The sequence below is a fragment of the Fundulus heteroclitus genome, chromosome 3 (genome assembly GCF_011125445.2).
Source record: "Fundulus heteroclitus isolate FHET01 chromosome 3, MU-UCD_Fhet_4.1, whole genome shotgun sequence".
In the NCBI taxonomy this organism is placed as follows: Eukaryota; Metazoa; Chordata; class Actinopteri; order Cyprinodontiformes; family Fundulidae; genus Fundulus; species Fundulus heteroclitus.
The window spans coordinates 27,504,153-27,524,210 of record NC_046363.1 but is presented as its reverse complement, the minus strand read 5'-3'; the positions used below and the strand labels follow the sequence as shown (position 1 = coordinate 27,524,210).

At 41.2% G+C, this 20,058-nt stretch overlaps 1 protein-coding gene across 1 annotated transcript in view; it reads left to right on the top strand.

The window, feature by feature from the left end:
- LOC105934932 (glutamate receptor ionotropic, NMDA 2D) overlaps positions 1-19,711 on the top strand; it is a 107,521-nt gene extending 87,810 nt beyond the window's left edge. Inside the window, exons 15-16 of the mRNA XM_036135012.1 lie at positions 8,019-8,254; positions 9,758-19,711. Coding sequence (XP_035990905.1) covers positions 8,019-8,254; positions 9,758-12,952 — 3,431 coding nt within the window. The 3' untranslated portion in view covers positions 12,953-19,711. The remainder of the gene's footprint in view (positions 1-8,018; positions 8,255-9,757) is intronic.
- The last annotated feature ends 347 nt before the right edge of the window (positions 19,712-20,058 follow it).

The window sequence follows — 20,058 nt, the reverse complement described above, 5'->3', positions numbered from 1 at the left end:
ACGTGAGATGTTAAAGGCTTGGAATATTGTTTTGTAATCTAACCCTGTGTAAAACTTCACCTGCTGCCTTCACAGCACAGCTGGCTTGAGACTAAGAATAAATGACACCAGCTGAATCTATTTCCTAATAAGCTAACTTTGCAATCGTGCACTACATTGTGTTGGTCTAAAATCTATAATTGCAACAGATTCTATTGAGGTTTGTTGCGACAATGTGAGGAAATGAGACAACATTCAAGGGGTGTGAATACTTCTGTGAGGCACTGTATTAGATCATCACATCATGCTGTTTGTTTAATTATATCTATGAGGGAACCACTCATGTTTGACAGGGAATCTGTTTTTAGCAACGGTTGTCAGTACACTAATACTTGATTATCATATAACACAGTCTGCCACACGCATTTATTGTCTCCATTGGATGGAGCTTGTTTGGCTTCTCCTCATGCTTTAAATCAGCTTTGCTTATGGCGTGGCGGACAAAGCCCTTTAGCTGTTTCTGGCATGCCGACGCTTTAGCTGCTTACCCACTGATAATGCCAATTTAGTGCCAAGATCTATTAAATAAGACTGGCATCTGGAGCCGAATTGCTCGACCTGGAAAGCTGTGCCTGTGTGTGTTGGGTGAAAGGAAAAACGGAGAGCCCAGTAGCACTGACATGCTTGCGGCTTCTTCTCATTCCTTTGGTTCTGTGTTGCAAAGGTCCTGAACATCTGCTGTATGAGTGTGTGTGGACAGATCTAGTTTTTACAAGGCATTATTGGAGTGGATTACAAAAAAAAGAGAAGACTAGTGCCTTTGGATGTGGAAAGAATAGAGGGAAGGGGCTCACATTCATCATGCCCTCAAAGGCTGCGTGTTTTTAACGACATCTGAAGATCTCAGGCGTCGCACCTTTCACTGGGCCAAGTTGTGTCACAGTGTTACATCATTACTGTTCCATGCCTTGTGGAGTTTTATCATTTTTCAACCGAATTAGAGGATATTAGAAGACTTCTAAACCCTGCGAATCTATTGTTCTTCTTGTTGCTGCCTCTGGTGATTCACACCACAGCTTTAAGAGATGGTGCATTGCTCTTACTACATCTTTGCTCTTTTTTTTCCTGCTAAAAAAGCAAAAGAGCTGAGTAGTAAGATTTACCCCCCTCCCAACCCGACCCTCCATCTAATCGGATCCACTCCTTTTTTGTGCATCATATCATGACTTTGATTCCTTGAATATATTATTCAGTGAGCAGATATTAAAATGCGAGAGCTGGGTTTCAGCTCTTGGCCAGAAGGATTCATTTATTTATTTTTTTCAGAAATCTTGTGATGAATGCAGAGAGGTTTGTCATGGTGAGATAAAAGCGCGGCATTGTACCAGTCATGGTTTACTGCTCAGCAACTGCAAGGCCCGGTGTCTCTGGATGTGTGCGGGGCATCCAGCTCCATCTGGCATGCCCCAAAATGCAAACATGCTTGCTGGTGCTTGCACATTTACATATGCAACCGTGCCACCCACACACTGATATAGTGTCCTTTATTGAACATCTTTGTGTTAAAGGCTTTGCATTTCCAGGGTTGCCAGCTCCACCTGAGATTGTCTGCCAGAAACAAAATAGGTAGAGAGAGGATGTGACACACCTGCCAGATTTGGCAGGCTTGAGTTAGCTGTGACTGAGCGGTAGAAACCTACTGCCATCTCAAAGGTTGAGGTGGGTTGTGGGGGTTGGGCGCATCATAGCGAGGAGCAGTGGTGGTTCTCGCATGAATAAGGGCGGGATAAATTGTGGTGCTCTCCTGCACAACGCCCGTCACGCTGTTTGCAGCATCAAGAAGGGGTCGCTTACTCATCACATGGGGGCACTAACTCCCCAATTACAGCACATACATAAAAGCAATGAGAAACTTGTTAAGGTCACAACTAACAGATATCTTTTTTAAATAGTTTTTAACAGGTGCTCATGCATCCCTTTTATAATGCTGACCTAACACCCCATATGGCCTTTATAAAAAAGAAAAAAATGCTGCTGATGGGGAGATTTAAATAATGGACAACCAGGAGTAAAACAGCAGCGGATGCAAGAAAGGAAACACGTGACTCAAATCACTCAAACTTTCTCAGTCAATGTTAATCAGCACCCACTCTAAGACCCCTGTTGTTTTCACAGCACACAGAGCCACTTGAGAAGGCCCTTTATACTGCAGACGTAAAACCTCACATTGAAAAATGTATAAAAAATGGATTCAGTGGGAAAAAGCCCTATGTTTCAAATGAGTCTTTAAAAAAAACTGAGGTCACAAGTACACATAAGTCTCTTACAATTTTTTTTTAGCATTTTTTATATTTATTCCTAACTGTTTTTGTGTTGATCACACTTTCTCCCTCCTGTTTCACTAGAAGTAGAAACTCTGACTTGACACAGAGGCTCATTCATATTAACCACTGGAAGCTAGCCATAAAAGGACTCATAATTATCTTGACACCACACACAGTAAGCAAGAATGTAAGGGAGGTAAAAAAAAAAAAAAGAAATCTCCTAAGCTCACTGTTTCAGAACTGCAGCAAGAAAAAATAAATCAATTTAGAAACAGCTTCTTCCCAAGAGCTGTTAGGGCAATCGCCCCCTGATGGGAGACTGCAGTCCAACATTTTAAAATCACCCACTCTTACTAGCCTGCCATACGTTACAATCACCTTAACGTTACTGCCTACTTTCACACTATCATCTCAGAATATCTAAATGCACATTGCTGTAGACAAAGAATCCGATCACCACTGTTCAATAAGCACCCTACTACTTCATTGTGTGTTATCTCTGACTTTCATGAAAAAAAAAAAGTTGTTTATTGCCTGTTTGTTTGTCAGTTTTTGCCTTCATTATGTGTAATGTGAACTGGAGTAGCCAAAGAGAAGTTTCGCTGCGGTGACAAATACAATATTCTATTCTATTCAAAAGCAGCACTATGGTGCAACCATAACAGCCATTTGATGCTATGTATACATGATTGTTGGGGAGTGATGCCAACCATCTCAAACGTATACACGGTGAGTTTGGAGGGACTTTGATTAGAAGTGCTGCTACTACCTAGATTTAATTTAACGTTCCATTTTTCAACGAGAAAACCATCCATGTTTAGGATGAAACAAAGGATGAATATGTGGAAGCCAAACCCTTTTAAATACCAGAGATTCTAAATGAAAATTTTGTGCTCTGCCAGAAATGCGAAAAAGGGTTTTCACCCAGTATTTCAAAAAACAATTACTCAAATATCACCAAATTAACACTCTCGCTAATCCCTATTTGAAAATCCAATGATCAGTGGATTTGAAACACAGTGAAAACAGTATAACCAGTTTATCTACCCTTTGTCATTAAATGTTTCGCGAACATACGTGCATACAGTTCAGCCCCAAATTAAGCATACTCCTGACAGATTTAAATTCCAAAGTATTTTTATTCAGCCAAGAAGTTTGTTTCTGATGAAAAATGAGAAAGGCAACTCTGAAAACATAACAACGAGACGTAGAAGGAGTATAATTTTTTTATGTTTTCATTCACACTTTTGTTAAAATGGCATTTTGAAAAGTAGGTGTACCATTTTCAATAACAAATTAAACTAAATATGTATTTGCAACACAGCATCCAAGACTCTCTTATAAAGCCTATCAGCTGTTTTTGCACTGCCCATTGGTATTTTGATGACTTAACTTTGGTGATTAGTTCTAAGTCTTTGAGGATGAAAGGCCTCCTTGCGATCACCTTAATCTTTAGCACCCTCTAAAGATTATGTATCAAATTTTAGTCCAGATTCTGGTTGAGCAACTCCAAACACTAATACTGCCTTCAAGCCGACAAAACATGTTGGTAAATCTAGAAGACTCCATAAAACGTAAATCCCCTGCAACTATTAACTTGCATTTCTTGCAGTAATTAACCTGAAGACGATGCAAACTCTTAATATTTTCCAACCGGTAAGCGATGAGTTTCATGTTATTGTGAGTTTTAATTTCCACTTCAGAGGTAAATTAAAAGCAGCCCAAGTAGCCATAAGAACTTCTCAGCTCACTACAGTCTTCTTCCAGTTATCCTGAGGGTTTCTGAACTTTACCTCACTGCTTTATCCCTTTGAGCGGTATCACAAAGTAAAGCTTAAGGCGCTTCCAGTATTCATTATTTTAGCTGTTCAGAATGTTTAGTTGACATCATAATTTATTAAAGCCAGCATAGATTGTACCATAGGTTGATTTCCTTGGCTTTTGGACAGGCGGTTGCATAAAGGTAAAGCAGCAGGGGTATTAACAACTATCCCTGTAGTGATTTTGTGAAAAACAGTTGTTTCTTAAGGTGTAGTTATTCCTCTAAATAAATGCTCTCAATCAAAAGGATAGATTTTCCTTCTTTTTTCCAGTGTAAAATTATTTTTCTGCAATACCAGATTTATTTATTTGAAGGTTGTTTGTTTTTTCGCACGTCTTTATCTGGGTGCTAATAAATGTGGCTGGCAGTGTATGTTTGTTTGGTTGAACCAGACAGGAAGCTGTTACCTAAGTCTGCCAGTGGGCTGCAGCAGCACTATATCCATCTGTTGCTGTAGCTGGAGGCCACGGCTGATTGGCTAATGATGTTCTACAGGAGACATATTAGCCAGATCACACAGATGACTGAATCGGCTTCAACTAAGCCTTGCAAGCAGAGCTAATGATGGCTGAAATATAAAGGCTAGACCTTTTTTTATGGTGCAGTGTAGTGTTGCGAGTAAATCTATGACCTGTCAGCTTTTAAAGCCCACTATAGCCAGTAAAACGTGTTATAGTTGAAAAAGCATCATGCCGTAAAAGCAACCTTCAGACCTAATTTTTGCAGTGTGGCTCATGCTACCGCAGTTAATAGTGTACCGTAAAGCCCTCATTACCCGTTCTTTTGGAGAATGTGCCTCTTTGATTCAAATGTGAATCATATGCAGCATCCTATGGCTCTCTGTCACTATGGTTACACCAGCAACCAATGCAGCCAATCACAGTGCTAACAGGGAAGGCCAGCTTTGTTTAGCCAGTAAGATCAGAAATGAAAAAGCAGAGTTGTGGTTAAAGAGTCTGTGCTTTTTTTCTGTTTCCTTGTTTTCTGTAGCTCTAAAGGTGGGAGTCTTGATTCCTCACATAACTTACCACCTGGGTGAAGAATCTGACCATCCATCCGGGACAATTAAATGATTGTGATCTCTTCTCTGCCTGTTTTTCTTTTCTTCATCAGTTAATTCTCTCTCTCATTCCCACTTTCCTTGCCTTTCCTTTTCTCTTCCCTCATACTTTTCAAGTTGAGGATGGGCTCCATTCTTTGTCACGATGACACAAATTCAGCCTCTCATCCTCCGTCTACGTTCTGCTTCTTTTAGCAACGTCTTACGCTCTCTGTCTGTCTCATTTCCCCTGACGCCTCCGTGGATGGAGAAAGAATGCCACTCGATCTCCGTTTTTACAAGGCATTCTTCTCAACTCTCTCATTACCGCTCACACTCGTGTCCATGCTTGTTCCGCCTATCCAAGCATCACTGTGGCTCCTGGTCTCTCTTTCTGCTCCTCTCCTCATTTACTCTCCGCTGCAATGTTGAGATTAGGTTGTCGATGCCATTTTAGTTCTTGGTTCAACTTCATTGTTTTAGACTCACCATCCCTCTTTTTCTAAGTTCTCATTGTCTTTGTCACGCCAAACACACAGCTTTATTTTAGTGACCTATGCCTCTGAGAGTCACCTTGAATAAACAACAAACAACAAGCCGAGACCCATTTTGCCATGCATTTTTCCCTTCAGTTTCCTTATTTTATTTTTTTGTCCCCAAATGCTGTTTCCCCCATTTTTTTGTTTTTCAGAACTCCACATCTTAGTATATAGACACATTTCTTTACTTAAATGTGTGCATTGAGAGAGGATAAGAAAATATCACTGCATTTTTAAAGGGAGATTTCAGCAAAGATAATGATCATAGCAATTATACTGCCTAAAATCTTTTTTCGTTCTCTCCTGTTGTCTTTGCTCAAATAAACGGTATTTTATGATGGCCAAATACCTAACACAGTACCTTTCATTCACAATTTTTTAGTGTTTTTATCATCAGATAACAAAACTGCAAACTAGATCATGTTTGTAATTTCAATCACTTTCAACCCCTTTAGTACTATCAAGTCAGACAAGATTTGGCATAAGTTTTCCATTTTTCCTTTAAACTATTAATGTCCAAAGAGTAATACTGAATAACTGCCACTTCTGAACATAGAAGTCAACATGGACGAAAAAACAGAAGGTTGTTAGGTTCCTCTGGACGGGTTCTTCTTTGTTGAAATGTTTGGTCTGTCATTGTGAGCATCAGGCAGGGAACTATATGTGGTCATCAGAGCTCCAGTGGAGTCACATCACCTGTTAGACGGATGGTCCTCTTTTGCATGAGTTTTAATTGTTGCCGCTATGCAAAGGTATTGCTTACAAGGCTGAGTTTATCTGAAACTCCCCAGACTGCACACCACTCTTTGAGAAAAGACAAAACGTTCCCACAAAGAAGAACCCATCTATAGGACCTACTCAGTTTTTTTTTTTACCTGGATCATGATACTTATTACAAGCACATTTTTGATAATGTTACCGGAATGAAATAAAATACATCTATGTGGCCTATGTGTAATTTTTGACAAAAGGGAGTGCAAAGATAATATCTTTAATAAAATCTTGATGATGTTTAAGCATGTTAGCTGACAACATTTTTGATTATGTAAGAAATGTCTTCTGTTTGTTTGGCTACTTACCAACAGGATGGCCAGAGAGAAACACTAAAAGCTGCAGCAGAAGGACAGCAAAACCATGCTCACATTATTCAGCTAAGCTGTTATTTACAGATACTTTGAACATCTACGATGCCAAATATGTAGAGAAAAAGTAAAATGTAACTTGTTTATTCACTTATTTCTGATGGTAAATTGATGGGGAGGATATTTTTTGTTGACACCAAGGGGTAACATGGGTAACGGTGTTACCTCCCACTACTTACTTTACTTACTTTCCACCCCTGAAATTCCCACCATGTCTGTGAGGGACACATACAAAAAAAGAAATTAAATAAACTAAGGAAAACCCACTGTACACCGTGAACGACTTATGATGCTGACATAAATGCCTGATTCGCAGGTTGTGATTTAGAGCCAAATCAAACGGTGTTTTGTTTTTTTAAAGGAAGCTGAACAACATGTGACCTCTAAACAGACTTCAACTTAATAATTCAGCAACAAATATTTTTTGAGCATGAAATGATTGCTCCAACCATCCATCCATCGCTGCTATTAAGGTAACACTAAAAATAGAGTTGACAAACTACACGTAGCATGTATGTACAACAGCTTACTGGTTAGCCCAACTATTGAACCAGCTGATTTCAATTTATTCTTTAGCAGTTCTCACATTATTTCAGTCCTAGGCTGACTATTTCTTCTGCTGTACACATGCTGCATACACACAAAAATAAACAGACAGACACTGTATTCCCCGCTGAACACCATTCTAAACAATAAAATGATTAGATGTAGTTAGAGCTGCTCAATATATTACTTTCAATTACATTTTGCAATATCAGTGTGTATAACTTCACAGCTGCAAAGCACTGCTTGGATGCAATACATTGTTGCTCATAGAATACCAGAACCCATCCAAAAAAACTTAGCTTTAAATAAGTATTTTTGGATGCCAAGACAAACTTTCACTGTCCTTATGTCCAAAACTACAGACCACAGCTCTTGGTACAACACATACTAATATGTGGATTGTTTTGTTGACTCCAAATATCTATTCAAATGTGTAAATCTTTTTTTTTTTTCAAAGCAACGTTACACATCACATTTACTTATTTTAGAAATTCAAAGCCAAATTTAAGATGTAACTGTTATTGTTCTATTTCTGTTATTTTTATCTTTATTTTCTGTTTCCTTGTTTTCTGTAGTTCTTTGTCCACCATCATTTTAACCTTTTGTTCTTTTTTTTTCCCTTCCCAGATGAGATTGAGATGCTGGAGCGCCTCTGGCTGTCAGGTATCTGCCATAATGACAAAATTGAGGTGATGAGCAGTAAACTGGACATTGACAACATGGCTGGGGTCTTCTACATGCTGCTGGTGGCTATGGGCCTCAGTTTGCTGGTGTTTGCCTGGGAACATTTAGTCTACTGGAAACTGCGCCACTGCATGGCCACTAGTTCCGGCAAATTGGACTTTCTCTTGGCAATTAGCAGGGTAAGCATCACTGCTGCTGATTTTTTTCTTATTTTCACCATTAAAACCCATTTTGCTCATGCCACACTCACTAACATGACACATTCACAATTTGTATTTAAAAGAATAGATATATCTACTGGGGTGTGAAAATGTGCTTGCACCAAATTTTGTGTGGTTTCTCTTTTTTGAAACGCATAAATGTTTCAAATTATCAAACACATTTCCGTATCACATAAAGATAACCTGAATAAAACCAAAAAGCAGTATGTTTGGTGTTGTTCCACTGGAAGCTGAAGCTCTCTCTCTCAGGTTCATGTATTTAAGACCCTGCAACAATTTTTAAGGTTACTGTAGTTAGTTTTATAGATCTTCCTATAAACTCGCACCAGCTTCCATGGTCGTGCCGAAAAAAGCATTCACACAGCTTGAAATTGCCACCACTATTTTAGACAACGTTGATTGATTCAGGGTGCTGTGCAGTGTTCCCTATGCACATACAGTTCTTTTTTTATGCAGACCAGAAATGTTAATTTTGGCATCACTTAACCGGAGCATTTTCTTCCACATGATCACTGTGTAGTCAATGCAGCTTTTGCCAAACTAGACACATGACATTGTTTGACTTTTATTCAACACTGCCTTTCTTCATGCCAATTATCCATAAAGCTTTGTGGAGTGCATGCCTAATAATTGTTTCATTCACAGAGTCTCTGTGAGTCTTATTAAATTGTTTTACAATCTAAACCTGTTTTAAACTTCTCTACAATTGTATATCTGCCCTTTCTATCCTTTATCTTTATCCACCTAAAGAGTGTGATAGACTCTTACAATTTTTATTTGCAAGAAGGTTTTTAAAACCATGTATCTGTCTCTTTTACAGTTACACTACACTTTAGTGTACACTTTACAGTTACACGCTACCCTGTGTTAGTTTATCAAATAAAATCCCAATAAAGCGCACAAAAGTTTGAAGTTGATTCCTGTAAAATATGGAAAAGTTCAAGGCAATTAATATCTTAAAAGACCCTGTAGGTAAGAAACTATTGTCATCTGTTAAAGAAAGTTATTGGTAAAAATGTAAAGAGTAGACTTAGTATATCCATTCCTCCATCCATCCATCCATCCATCCATCCATCCATCCATCCATCCATCCATCCATCCATCCATTATCTATACCCGCTTATCCATCCAGGGTTGCAGGGGTGTGTGTGGTGAGGGGCTGGTGCCTATCTCCAGGTGTCATTGGGCAAAAGGCAGGGTATTTCCTGGAAAGTTATATACTTGATTATGCTTTTAGTAAGTTTCTCTTAAAAAATAGATGTTTTAGATTTGTTGTTTGTTTTGTTTTCATTTATATCAATTCATCTCCATTAGCATCATAACTTATGGCTGTATATAGAAAATAGCCCTGTATAATTTGTTAGGCAACATAGTTTGTTGACATGAATGATCATAGAATAATCACTTGAGCAGTTTTTTTTCCAAGAACTTAATCCATCATTTTGTTATTTTATCTCTTAGGGCATGTACAGCTGCTGCAGCTTTGAGGATGAAACTGCACCAGGTGGTTCTAAATCTTTGCCTTCACACCACCACACAGCAATGGTTACTGTTCCACCGCAGCCACATGTTGTCTCCACTACTATGACCAACCCAGCAATTGCAATGGCGCAACAGCAGCAACAACCACAACAGCAGCAACCACCGCCTGTCTACAAAACACCTCTACCAGGCTCTCCTCCCACTGTGGTGCATTCTGGGTCAGCACTGGGTTCTTCTAACCCCCCCATTGCTGGTGCCCCCCTCCCTTGCTCCACTTTCCTGCCCAGGCCTGATCGCAGGTTGGCAGTAGTGGATCGCTGGAGGTTGCCTAAAACTGCTACAGCCACCAACCCCATGGCTGTAAGAGGGGGCATCACTGACATGGGGCCGTTTGCTCAGAAAGTTCCACAAACTTGGGCTACAGCTGCTGGAGGGGGTGGGGGACTCGATGGCTATAAGAGATATTATGGTCCCATTGACCCTGAGGGACTGGGGTCCTGCATGGATCAACAAGCAGGGTCCCAGACCCCCAAGACTATGCCAAGGGGCCACCCCCAACCCCCTCCAGCGAGTGTGGCCTTCTATTCTGAGAAGAGCATGGACCAAGGGGTGGGGAAGAGGGTGGTGGGAGGTGGCAGTGGAGGTCAGGGGAAAGGGCCTGTTAAACCTCTGGGCACCCCCAGGCTGCCTCCTAAGAGTCAGGCCCCTCTCCCTCCTACACCTCCACTGCCACATCCCTCTCCCCCTCTCCCTTCATCCTTTTGGAGAAAGCGGAGGCCTAAGAAGCCCAAAGAGCCTGGAGGGCCACTGTATGAGAACATTCTGCCTCTGGGGCGAAGGGGAGGAGCAAGAGATGGAATTAGGGAAGGAGGAGGAAGGAGGTCCCGCCCACTTTCTCCTCCACTCTCACTTCCCATACCAGTTCCACTCAGCCCTTCCTATACCCCTCCTTCTCCTTCTGCATCTTTGCACTATACGTCCTCGTCCTCTACGTCAACCACCTCGTCAACATCAACGTCTTCATCTGCCTCATCTTCTCGCTCCACCTCTCCCACATATTCTTACAGCTCCTCCAGGAGCACACGAGACAGGACAGGAGGAATAAATGGTGAGGACGATGACGATGATGAAGATCTGACAGAAGAGTCAAGCCTTCTCCTTGGGAGAGGAAGAGAGAGAGAGCGATCAATCATTCGACCTCGTTCCCTCAGCCACGGGCGCTTGCCACCACCAATTCCCCCCAGGAAACCACGCACATCTTGGGGTGACAGAGAAAGAGAACGGGAAAGAGAAAGAGGGGGGAGCCAACTGTCTCAGCTCCAAGAGTGGTGGGCAAGCTGGAGTGAAAGGGAGAGGGGTGGAACAGGTGGAGAGACTGAAAGGCAGAAAAGAGAAAAGAAGAGGAGGAAAGAAAAGGAGAAAGAGAAGAAGAAAAAGAAAAAGAACAAAAAGAGGAAAAAGAGAGAGGAGAGGGAAAGAGAACGGGAGAGAGAAAGGAAACGAAGGAAGGTGAAAAAGAAGAAGAAGAAGGCATTAAAAACAAAGAAGAGGAAAAAATCTACTGGGGGAAAGCGGTCTGAGCCTGAAGATGGAGATGTAGAACAAGAGAGAGAAGGAGATGCTGAGAGAGAAAGAGATGAAGGAATACAGGACTACTCTTCATTTTCTGCCCAATATGGGAGCACGTTTGGAGAGAAGGGACGAGATTCATGGGAAGGAGACAGAGAAAGAGGCAGGGGGGAAGATGGCAATGATAGAGATGAGGACGACAGTGGAAGAAGCAAAGAAAGACGTCCCAAGTCCTCCCATTCTCATTCTAGACGTCGAACTCCTAATAAGCGCTACTCCAACTCTAATAAGTTCCCTGCATCTGTTAAATTTTGGATGAATGGGAGAGGAGATAACACCAGTGCCACTCCAGTATCCCTCCACCCACTTCTTCCATCATCTAAGCGGCGAAAAAGTGGAGGGATTGACAGAGAAGATAGTGGTAGAGTTGGAGAGAGACGTCCTTTGTTGATGCATTATGAAAAAGAAAAAGCACAGACAAGGGAAGGGCTGTCTTTCCATGAATGGGACTCAGATGAAGATGATGATGATGCTGATGATGATGTGGAAGAGGACGAGAGGGATAGACCAAGGGAGCGGGGAGAGGACAGAGGAAGGAGGGTAGGTAGAGGGGCTGTCTCTGAGTCTGAGAGGGACAGGGGAAGGTTGGAGGACAGCTACTCGGATGAGGGTTCTTCGGGAGAATTTGGTCGTTTTGAAAGATATTGGGAAGAAAGTGCAGGAGGCACTGGCACTGGGATCGGAGGCATAGGTGGAGGAGGCTGGTTCTTTGGTACCTATCCCTCCAGAGAAAAAGGGGGAAGTATCAATAGTCGGGATGATTCCTTAGGGACTCGGGCAGAGGGCTGGATTGGTGCTGATTCCTGGGGATCAGGACCAGGTATTGGTTGGGCATCTGGTGGAGGTAGTGGAGGGCTGAGCTCACAGTGGCCACCACCCCCAACAGCCTTCCCTCCACCTAGACGATATTGGTCGATGGACAAAATTCCAGTGAAGGGAGAAAAAAAGTGGAAGAGTGGAGGTGGAAAGAGAAAAGGAAGAAGCAGGGAAAGACTGGATGAGGCAGGACGGGCAACTCTGTGTTCTTGTAGCCTTTACCCCCAACCACATCCTTATCCACATCCCCATGGCCGGTCACACACTTCTAACTCCAAGAGAAGAGCATCAGCACTTTCCCATAGCCAAGAAGAGCTTCTTCCCCACTGCCACAGCTTCAGCGGGGGCTCTCGTCCCAAACCTTTGCCTCCCAAACCTGATTCCAGTCAAGCCAAATCAGGCAGCCAGTCTAACCTCAGCCTCAACACACAGCCTACAGACCATCCACCACAGCCCTTACCGTCACCACCACAGCAGCCGTCCATGTCACCCACCTCCCTGCCCATGCCCATTGCACCTCCACCCTCCTCAGCCTCTGTCTCACCACCAGCAGGGGTAGGGATGGCCGGTCAGGCTCAGGCTTCAGCCAGTGCCAAACTCCAGTATCAGAGACTGCGCTCTGTGCCTCAGCCACGGAGGTTCTACTCTCCCCACCTACCACTCAAAGCCAAGAGCCTGTGCTCACGTCGAGGATCAGCCCACTTTTCCAGCTTGGAAAGCGAGGTATGACAGGGGGAGAGGAGAGAGGGAGACGTGGGAGCAAGCACCAGTGCTACCGAAAACCACGGTACCATGGCAGCTGGAGCCAGGGACAACACCAGAGATATGGCTGCCTTGGTGACCTTAGGTAATCGGTTAGCAAGCATCACTACAGGAACAAACATGAACAGAGGCTCTTTTGCTAACAATACTCTCGGTGAGAGCGACACTACTGCCACCCGCTCCATTGTACGCGTTCTTATGAGGGCGACAGTGAGATGCCACACCAGGGTGAGCTACATCCGTCTGGATGGTTCCTTTGATGAAGAGAGTGAAGGTGAGGCTGCATCACCGGGGACTTCGACCCCAGAACTTCTCTTATGCTCAGAACTGAGCTTTGTGATGTCATCTTCGGTCCTTCTCCCCTCCCCAAATCACAACTGTGGATAACAGTAGTCTCCAACTTGTGAGTAATGATGTCATGTTTGCACCCACACACACATACATGCACCCACCCACCCACACACAAACACACAAATACAATATGCTCAAAACGTCTCCCTCCCTCTGGCTTTGAGTGGGAAGAGGAGAGACCCACCTTCTCTCAAAAGATGCCAGTGTTTAGTCATCATCTGGCTTCCTGTCCTCATTGGCTGATGGCTTTAGACCTGGACCGGTGGACTGCTTTTCGGTGTCAGAGAGACTATTCCCTCTACTTCCCTTTTTTAAGAAAAGCAATGCAGTCACCTCTCTCGTTCACTATCTGCCTGCTCACATTTCAATGGACAGTGAGCACAGTGCTACTTATTTGCCCTTTGGCCTCATGACATGATCAGACCCATCTAGCTCTACCCCAGGACCATCTATATGATGTCACGTTTTACTAGAAACCCTTTTAACCAGTCAGACTGAACAGGAACTTCTTTTTCTCTACACTATTGGAGCTTGTCATGACACCTCCGGTCCAACTGGAAAATATTACCAAGTATTAAAGAATTTGAATGACAAACTTATCATCAAAGGAGGAATAACAACATGGAGAAAAAAGACATGTAGCAGAATATCTTTTTTTATGTCTGTCTTTTACGTTATATTCAGACCTCTCTCCCCATCCCCTTCTTTTTATTCTATCAATATATTTCTCTGACTGTGTTAGTGTTTTAATAAGTAGGAGGCTGGATGTGGCTAGTGTTGGAAGTGGGAATGATTCAAAAGCAGTGCCAAAATTTTCCCCAAGTTTTTGAACTTCAGTAAAATAAAAAAAAAATCTCTCCACATGTGAACAACTCATTACTCAGACTAGTTTAAGTGGATTCAGGAGATGATTAGTGTAATATCCGTAATTGGCACTAGATGGCTGCATAATATTTAAATACGGTCTTTGAAACATTGGTGAAGGAGGCTTAAGATCTGTCATATATGTTTAGATTCATTAAAGATAACAGAGAGTGTGCAGCTTTCAACATAATTGCTTCTATGAAAGTGTCCAGTCAGGGTTTATTCGGAGCCCAGCACATTTTTAAAACCCTCTTTGGATTTCATTATATGTTGCCACCATACTGTGTCCTGGCTGAGCTGGTGGATGATGTATTATCTGAAGCACAATTCCTCATTGTATTTTTTAAGATGTGTTGCCATAGTTGTAAATGCACAATCTCAAGGTAACATATTTTGCTGATACAGCTTTTCACATAACAATAATAAATGTTGCTGGTGTGAACAATACATTTCACTGTAACCAAGACTTAAAGAGTTTAACACCAAGAAACTTACACTGACATAATCATATGCTTTGTCTTATTTATTTTTGGCAAATAAGACAGAGTGACTTACTGTGAATGTTTCCAGGTGCACATTCAGTAGCTGAGCCTTCACTGAATGCAGTTGGTGATAACTCACATTGTCAAGATTATCAGATGATGGTTTGACTTTGAGCAATATTCCTAACTTTAATATGACAGGGATGCAGTGGGACATCATTCCAGTTGCTTTTTAAACAAGATTTAAATAAGATATGCCATTTGGTCCCAGTTTAGATTAGCCATATCTTTGGTAGTTGTATTTTACTTGTTAAGACCCTGTTCTTCACACTAACTTGGCTATTGTGCAAAACGGAGATATTTCTGTTTCTGCTTCTGCACTTCCTGTCCACATGCAAAGGTGATCTTTTGGTGAAAAAACTGTGGTTTTTGAAAACGGTTTAGGTGATACAAAATGACTCTTGCCCGCCGTAGCTCTCGGTGCGAAAAGCCACAAAAACAGTGCAACATTTCTTTATGGGATATTTCATATATATTAAATATCTGTCTCTTTTGGTCCTGAGTCTACAAACTTCAAATGTAAGCTGAAGAAGTTACCAGCTGAATGGTAAGGGTAAACAGTTTCATGGAAAACAATTGTTTATATGGAATCTTTAGGCTAGCAACTCTTTTGCAATGCTCAGGATGTTCTCATTTTGAATATTAATGTTATTAATCTTATCTCTTCCTGTTGACGATGCATAGTTGTTACAGTGATTTTGATTAGATTCCCACAGATGTAATTTTTTGAAATGGAAGAAAAATAAATATTTGTTTAAACAAATACCTGAATTAGGGTAGCTAGGGCCAACATTTACAGCACTTAACTTTAGGTGACAAATTCAAACAAGAAATGCTACATGTAAAAGACAGGGTAGTGACATGTAGCATGGTACCTTCTGTGCCAAAAGCCATCTACCTTTTAGCTGTGCCATCACTATTTTCTTAACTTCAGCATATCTACTTCATATCTCACACTAAGACCAGCCACAGCCCAGCCATTCATCTATTGTAGTTGAATGTAGCGTTGAACTGATGTAGCAAAAGAACACCTACTTACTTTGTAGCTTTGTTTTTGGATGCTGTTTATAAAGGCTCAAAGGATGGGACAGAGGGGAGGGAAATGACCTGCCATGCGAGGGGCTGTGCATCGTGTTTGTGCATGTCGTCACAGATCGGAGGGTTAGTTGACCTTTTCACTTTCCCTTTTTTTCCACTCCTTTGCCCTTCTAGAGGCCAGACTATACCTTTTATCTGCACACGGATTGCTTTTCTTTTGTACCTCTATGTGGGGCCGTTTTTAAAAACGTGTTTTTAGAGAAATGCTTTTGCTGTTTCCCATTATTTGGAAAAAAGCCCCAGACTCATTGCATGTTTCGCTGAATGAAATTGCCAAGATTTGTGGTTTGAGGGTTGGTTTAGGTCGGGTTGAAAGTTATGCTAGGAAACCAGGAAAGCCGCCTTCTGTTGAGATAATAAGCTCACTCTGCACCCCAGCTGCGGAAACCACGGCAACAGTCCGACTGTTTCCTGTGTCGTCGAACACAATTATTTTCAAACAATTAACAGGGCTTCAACCTGGTGTGTCACTGAGCATTATTGATTTCTATTGAGGCACTAATACTTAAGTCTGTGACTGCATGAACACAAATGACTCTTAAAAACCCTCTGGCTTATTTTTATTTATTTAATTTTATGCTGAGAAAAAAGAATATATTGAAATATACTATGTTTTTGAGAATGTACCATGTTATACTGTGATTTAACTGAGATATTTTATTGTATTCAATCATCATTTGAATTCTATCATTAATCTATAAAGAAATATATATGTACAAATAAATATATACATATATATACATACAGGTATATATATATATATTAGTTAAGTTTGGTATATTTGGAGGAAGTGTTAGATGAAATAGTTTTAAATGTTTTAGCTTTGTAGCAATTCTAGACACTGAAATCATTTTTGAATTTTGATTCCTCCTATATGACTGTGAAGACATTAGTGCCTGTGACAAAAAAGACGAGTAAAAGTCAAAAACTCTCTAATCATCTGTATCTACTATGGCTATCAGTCCGTCACACCTCTAGTACTACCTAACATAACATTTCTTTTCTTTTTCACACATCAGAATGTGTCTCTTTTGTTTTCTGCATTTCTTCTCTTCTCGTCAGTTGTTTCATTAACAACCTATCGACCGTCCACTTCTGTTTTTAATTTCAATCACATGGTGATCACATCTCTCTGTCAATTAACACATCCATTGATCTTGGTCTTTCCTTTGTTTTCAGTTGTGTTCTTTTCAAATCAGATCATCCCTCTGTCTGTCTCTCACTTAGCAAAAAACAGAGACCAGTAGATACTGTGTTCTTGCTCCTTTTTGACTGATTGTTGATGATGGCGATGATGATGATCAATTCATTGATTGATAAAACAATTCATGAACAATGTTAGTAGTACTGATGTGACTGAAGTGTGTATTTGACGACCACACCACTGTAGCAAGTCTGGGCTGTACCACACCACCAGCAAGCAAGTGGGGCCTCAGTTCTAGGTCATATATCATAAAGTCCTACACGTTATCCAAAGTACTGGTCAAATATATTTGAACAGTGTTGAGGTTGGTAAATTGGGAGGAACCGTTTCTAAATACAGAGGGGCATTATACAAAAGTGTCTTGCAGAAATTTTCTTACCCCTTGGATAGTTTCACATTTTGTTACATTACAGCCATAAACATTTATGCATTTTATTGGGTTTGTATATGATAGACAAGCAAAAAGCAGTGCAAAACTGTGAAGTGGAAGGAAAATTATAAATGGTTTTTAACATGTTTTTACAAATAAAAGTGATGTAAAGTGTGCTGCCCATTTTTCCTTAGCCCTATTTATTCTGATACCCTGACATAAAACTCATTGTAATACAACTACAGATTCAAGTGTTTTTTTTTTTTTTTTTTCTAGCAAGTCTCTCCCAATTTCTACTCATTCTTCTTCCTAGCAAAATAGCTCAACATCAACCAGATTGGATGGATAGCATATGTGAACACAGAATTCCAAGTTTTGCCACAATTTGATTTGGATTTGGGTTTGGACTGGGCCATTTAAAAACATGTGCTTTGATCTAAACCATTCCATTATGGTTCTGGCTGCATGTTCAGGATTGTTGTCCAGGTGAACGCTTCCTTCAGTTTCATGTCTTTTGCAACATCAGACAGCTTATATTCCAGGATTGCCCTGGCTATGTACATCTACCCATCAACTCAGGCCATCTTACCTGTCCCTGCTAAAGAAGATCATCCCCACAGCATGATGCTGACACTACCATGTGTCAAAGGGAGGTGGTGTGGGAAGTTTTAATCTGCTCTTTAGTGTCAGTAAACCGGTTTGCTCACTAATATTCTCTGACAAATTTATGAGACCTGAAGTAATTGGTTGCACTGAATTAATTAAGGGCTATCAGTCTAAAGAGGGCTGAATACGAATGCAGGTCACACTTTTCAGATTATTTCTTGTAACCACTTGTCAACTATGCACTACTTTTTTTGGTCAACCGCATAAAATCCAAATATATTATTTTGAGGTTTGCGGTTGTAGCGTGACAAAATGTGGTTCAAAGGCTATGAATACTTTTGCAAGGCAGTGTAGCAGCATCCTGTCTGCTTTAAATGCAAATCTAGACTGGACTGGTTTTACATGGAATGTGTTAGGTAGTTTGCACCTTGTCAAATTATGTTAAATCCCTTAGTTAGGTAATGCCGCCTTGCATGTTATTCCAAAAGCATTTATTTTTAATCACCGATGGACTAAAACAAGTTAAAGCAATTTAGCCTTTATTTTTCAAATGGCTTCTAACTTTGACCCCCAATGTTTCACTTTCAGCAAAGTCATGGTTAACTGCTTGAGCACAAATCAGCAGTGGACTGCAGCTAGACTTTGCGACTCTCTCCTTTGCTTGTTTTTCATCTTCCACAGTTTCTGAAAAATGCATACACACATTTGCAGTGCATGCATGTTACCACATAATTCACACATGAACCAGGCAGTGATCCTCAGCTGCAAACGAATTCAGTGTGTTATGTAGGCTGATCATCCCATGTGAATTTCACCTACACTGCAAAAATCATTCGATAGTGACTCCAGTTCGTTGAACATGTCCACTGAGTAACATTGAGTCCACCTGGGGGAGCTGAGAACCTTCACAGTGAATAAGCTGCTTGTTTTGAGTTGTCTTTCTGGAATTTTACATACCTCCATATTTCTTTTCTCCCGTCTCTTGCCTTTTCTCATCCATCAGTTTATCTCAGTGCTGTCAAAATCAATTTGTTTTCATTTTCTGGCTCGCTTTCTCAGTGATTTGTGTTTTTGTTCTAATCTGCTTTAAATTATTAGATTATCTCTTTGGTCAAAAGGGATGCTTTAAACAGTCCAGTCTAGAACAGTGCGCTCCAGGCCAGTGTAGGACCTGAGTTTCTAAGAGAGCCTAATGCAGCCTTAAGCTCATCCCCCCCCCTCTCTTTACCGGCTCATGACCTGGTAAACAATATGTGTGGTGCTCCAGATCTCAAACAGGGTCCTCATTGGCTGAACTGGCCATGAACTATATCAAGGAAACATAGGAGCATCACATGTAGTGCCTATCAGGTCTAGGGTGTGCATTCTGCCCTGCAGAAAGCTTACTCTGTTGCAGTTGCTGTGACTGGGGCACATATTATATATATATACCCACAGAAAGCAGCTTGTGCTCTCCCCATCGTACAAGGCCCAGTTTTGCTCTAGTAACCTTGCCAACACCACAGGCCTACTTACAGGTTGCTACGGCGGGTTGCTAGAAGGGTGATGTCGCTCCTAGCCCAGACTGGTCTGGTCTTTGCCCTAATTCAAATGTGTTAGTTTATTTGACATTGTCTGTCTGGGGTGGGGCTGGAGGGTCAGTGCTGCACTTACTTCCTGAGAACTGCTTCATAAAATATGATTCTCTCTAATGATTGGCAGTGGTGCTGTGTCTCATTCCATTTCTTTTGTCACATGCAATTACGAGTAAGAGGCTTTGTGAATGTGTTTTTTTGCGGTGTGCGGCTGAATGCGTCAGTTAACCTTGAGAAGGTATTTTCTGTACAAGCTGTTAGTCGCTCAGACAAAAAAAAAAGAAAAAAAAAGAGAATGTGGGTGAAATCAAAGAGCTGTTTCTGTGGTGGTATGACAGTGTGCCTGTGTTTCTGTATGCATGCTTGTAGCAAGATTTTTCAGATGTTTCCAGGTTCTTGACAGACTATTTTCTTTGATCTTGTAAGAGTGGACCAAATATAATCTGTTTCTTTTTTTTTTTCCC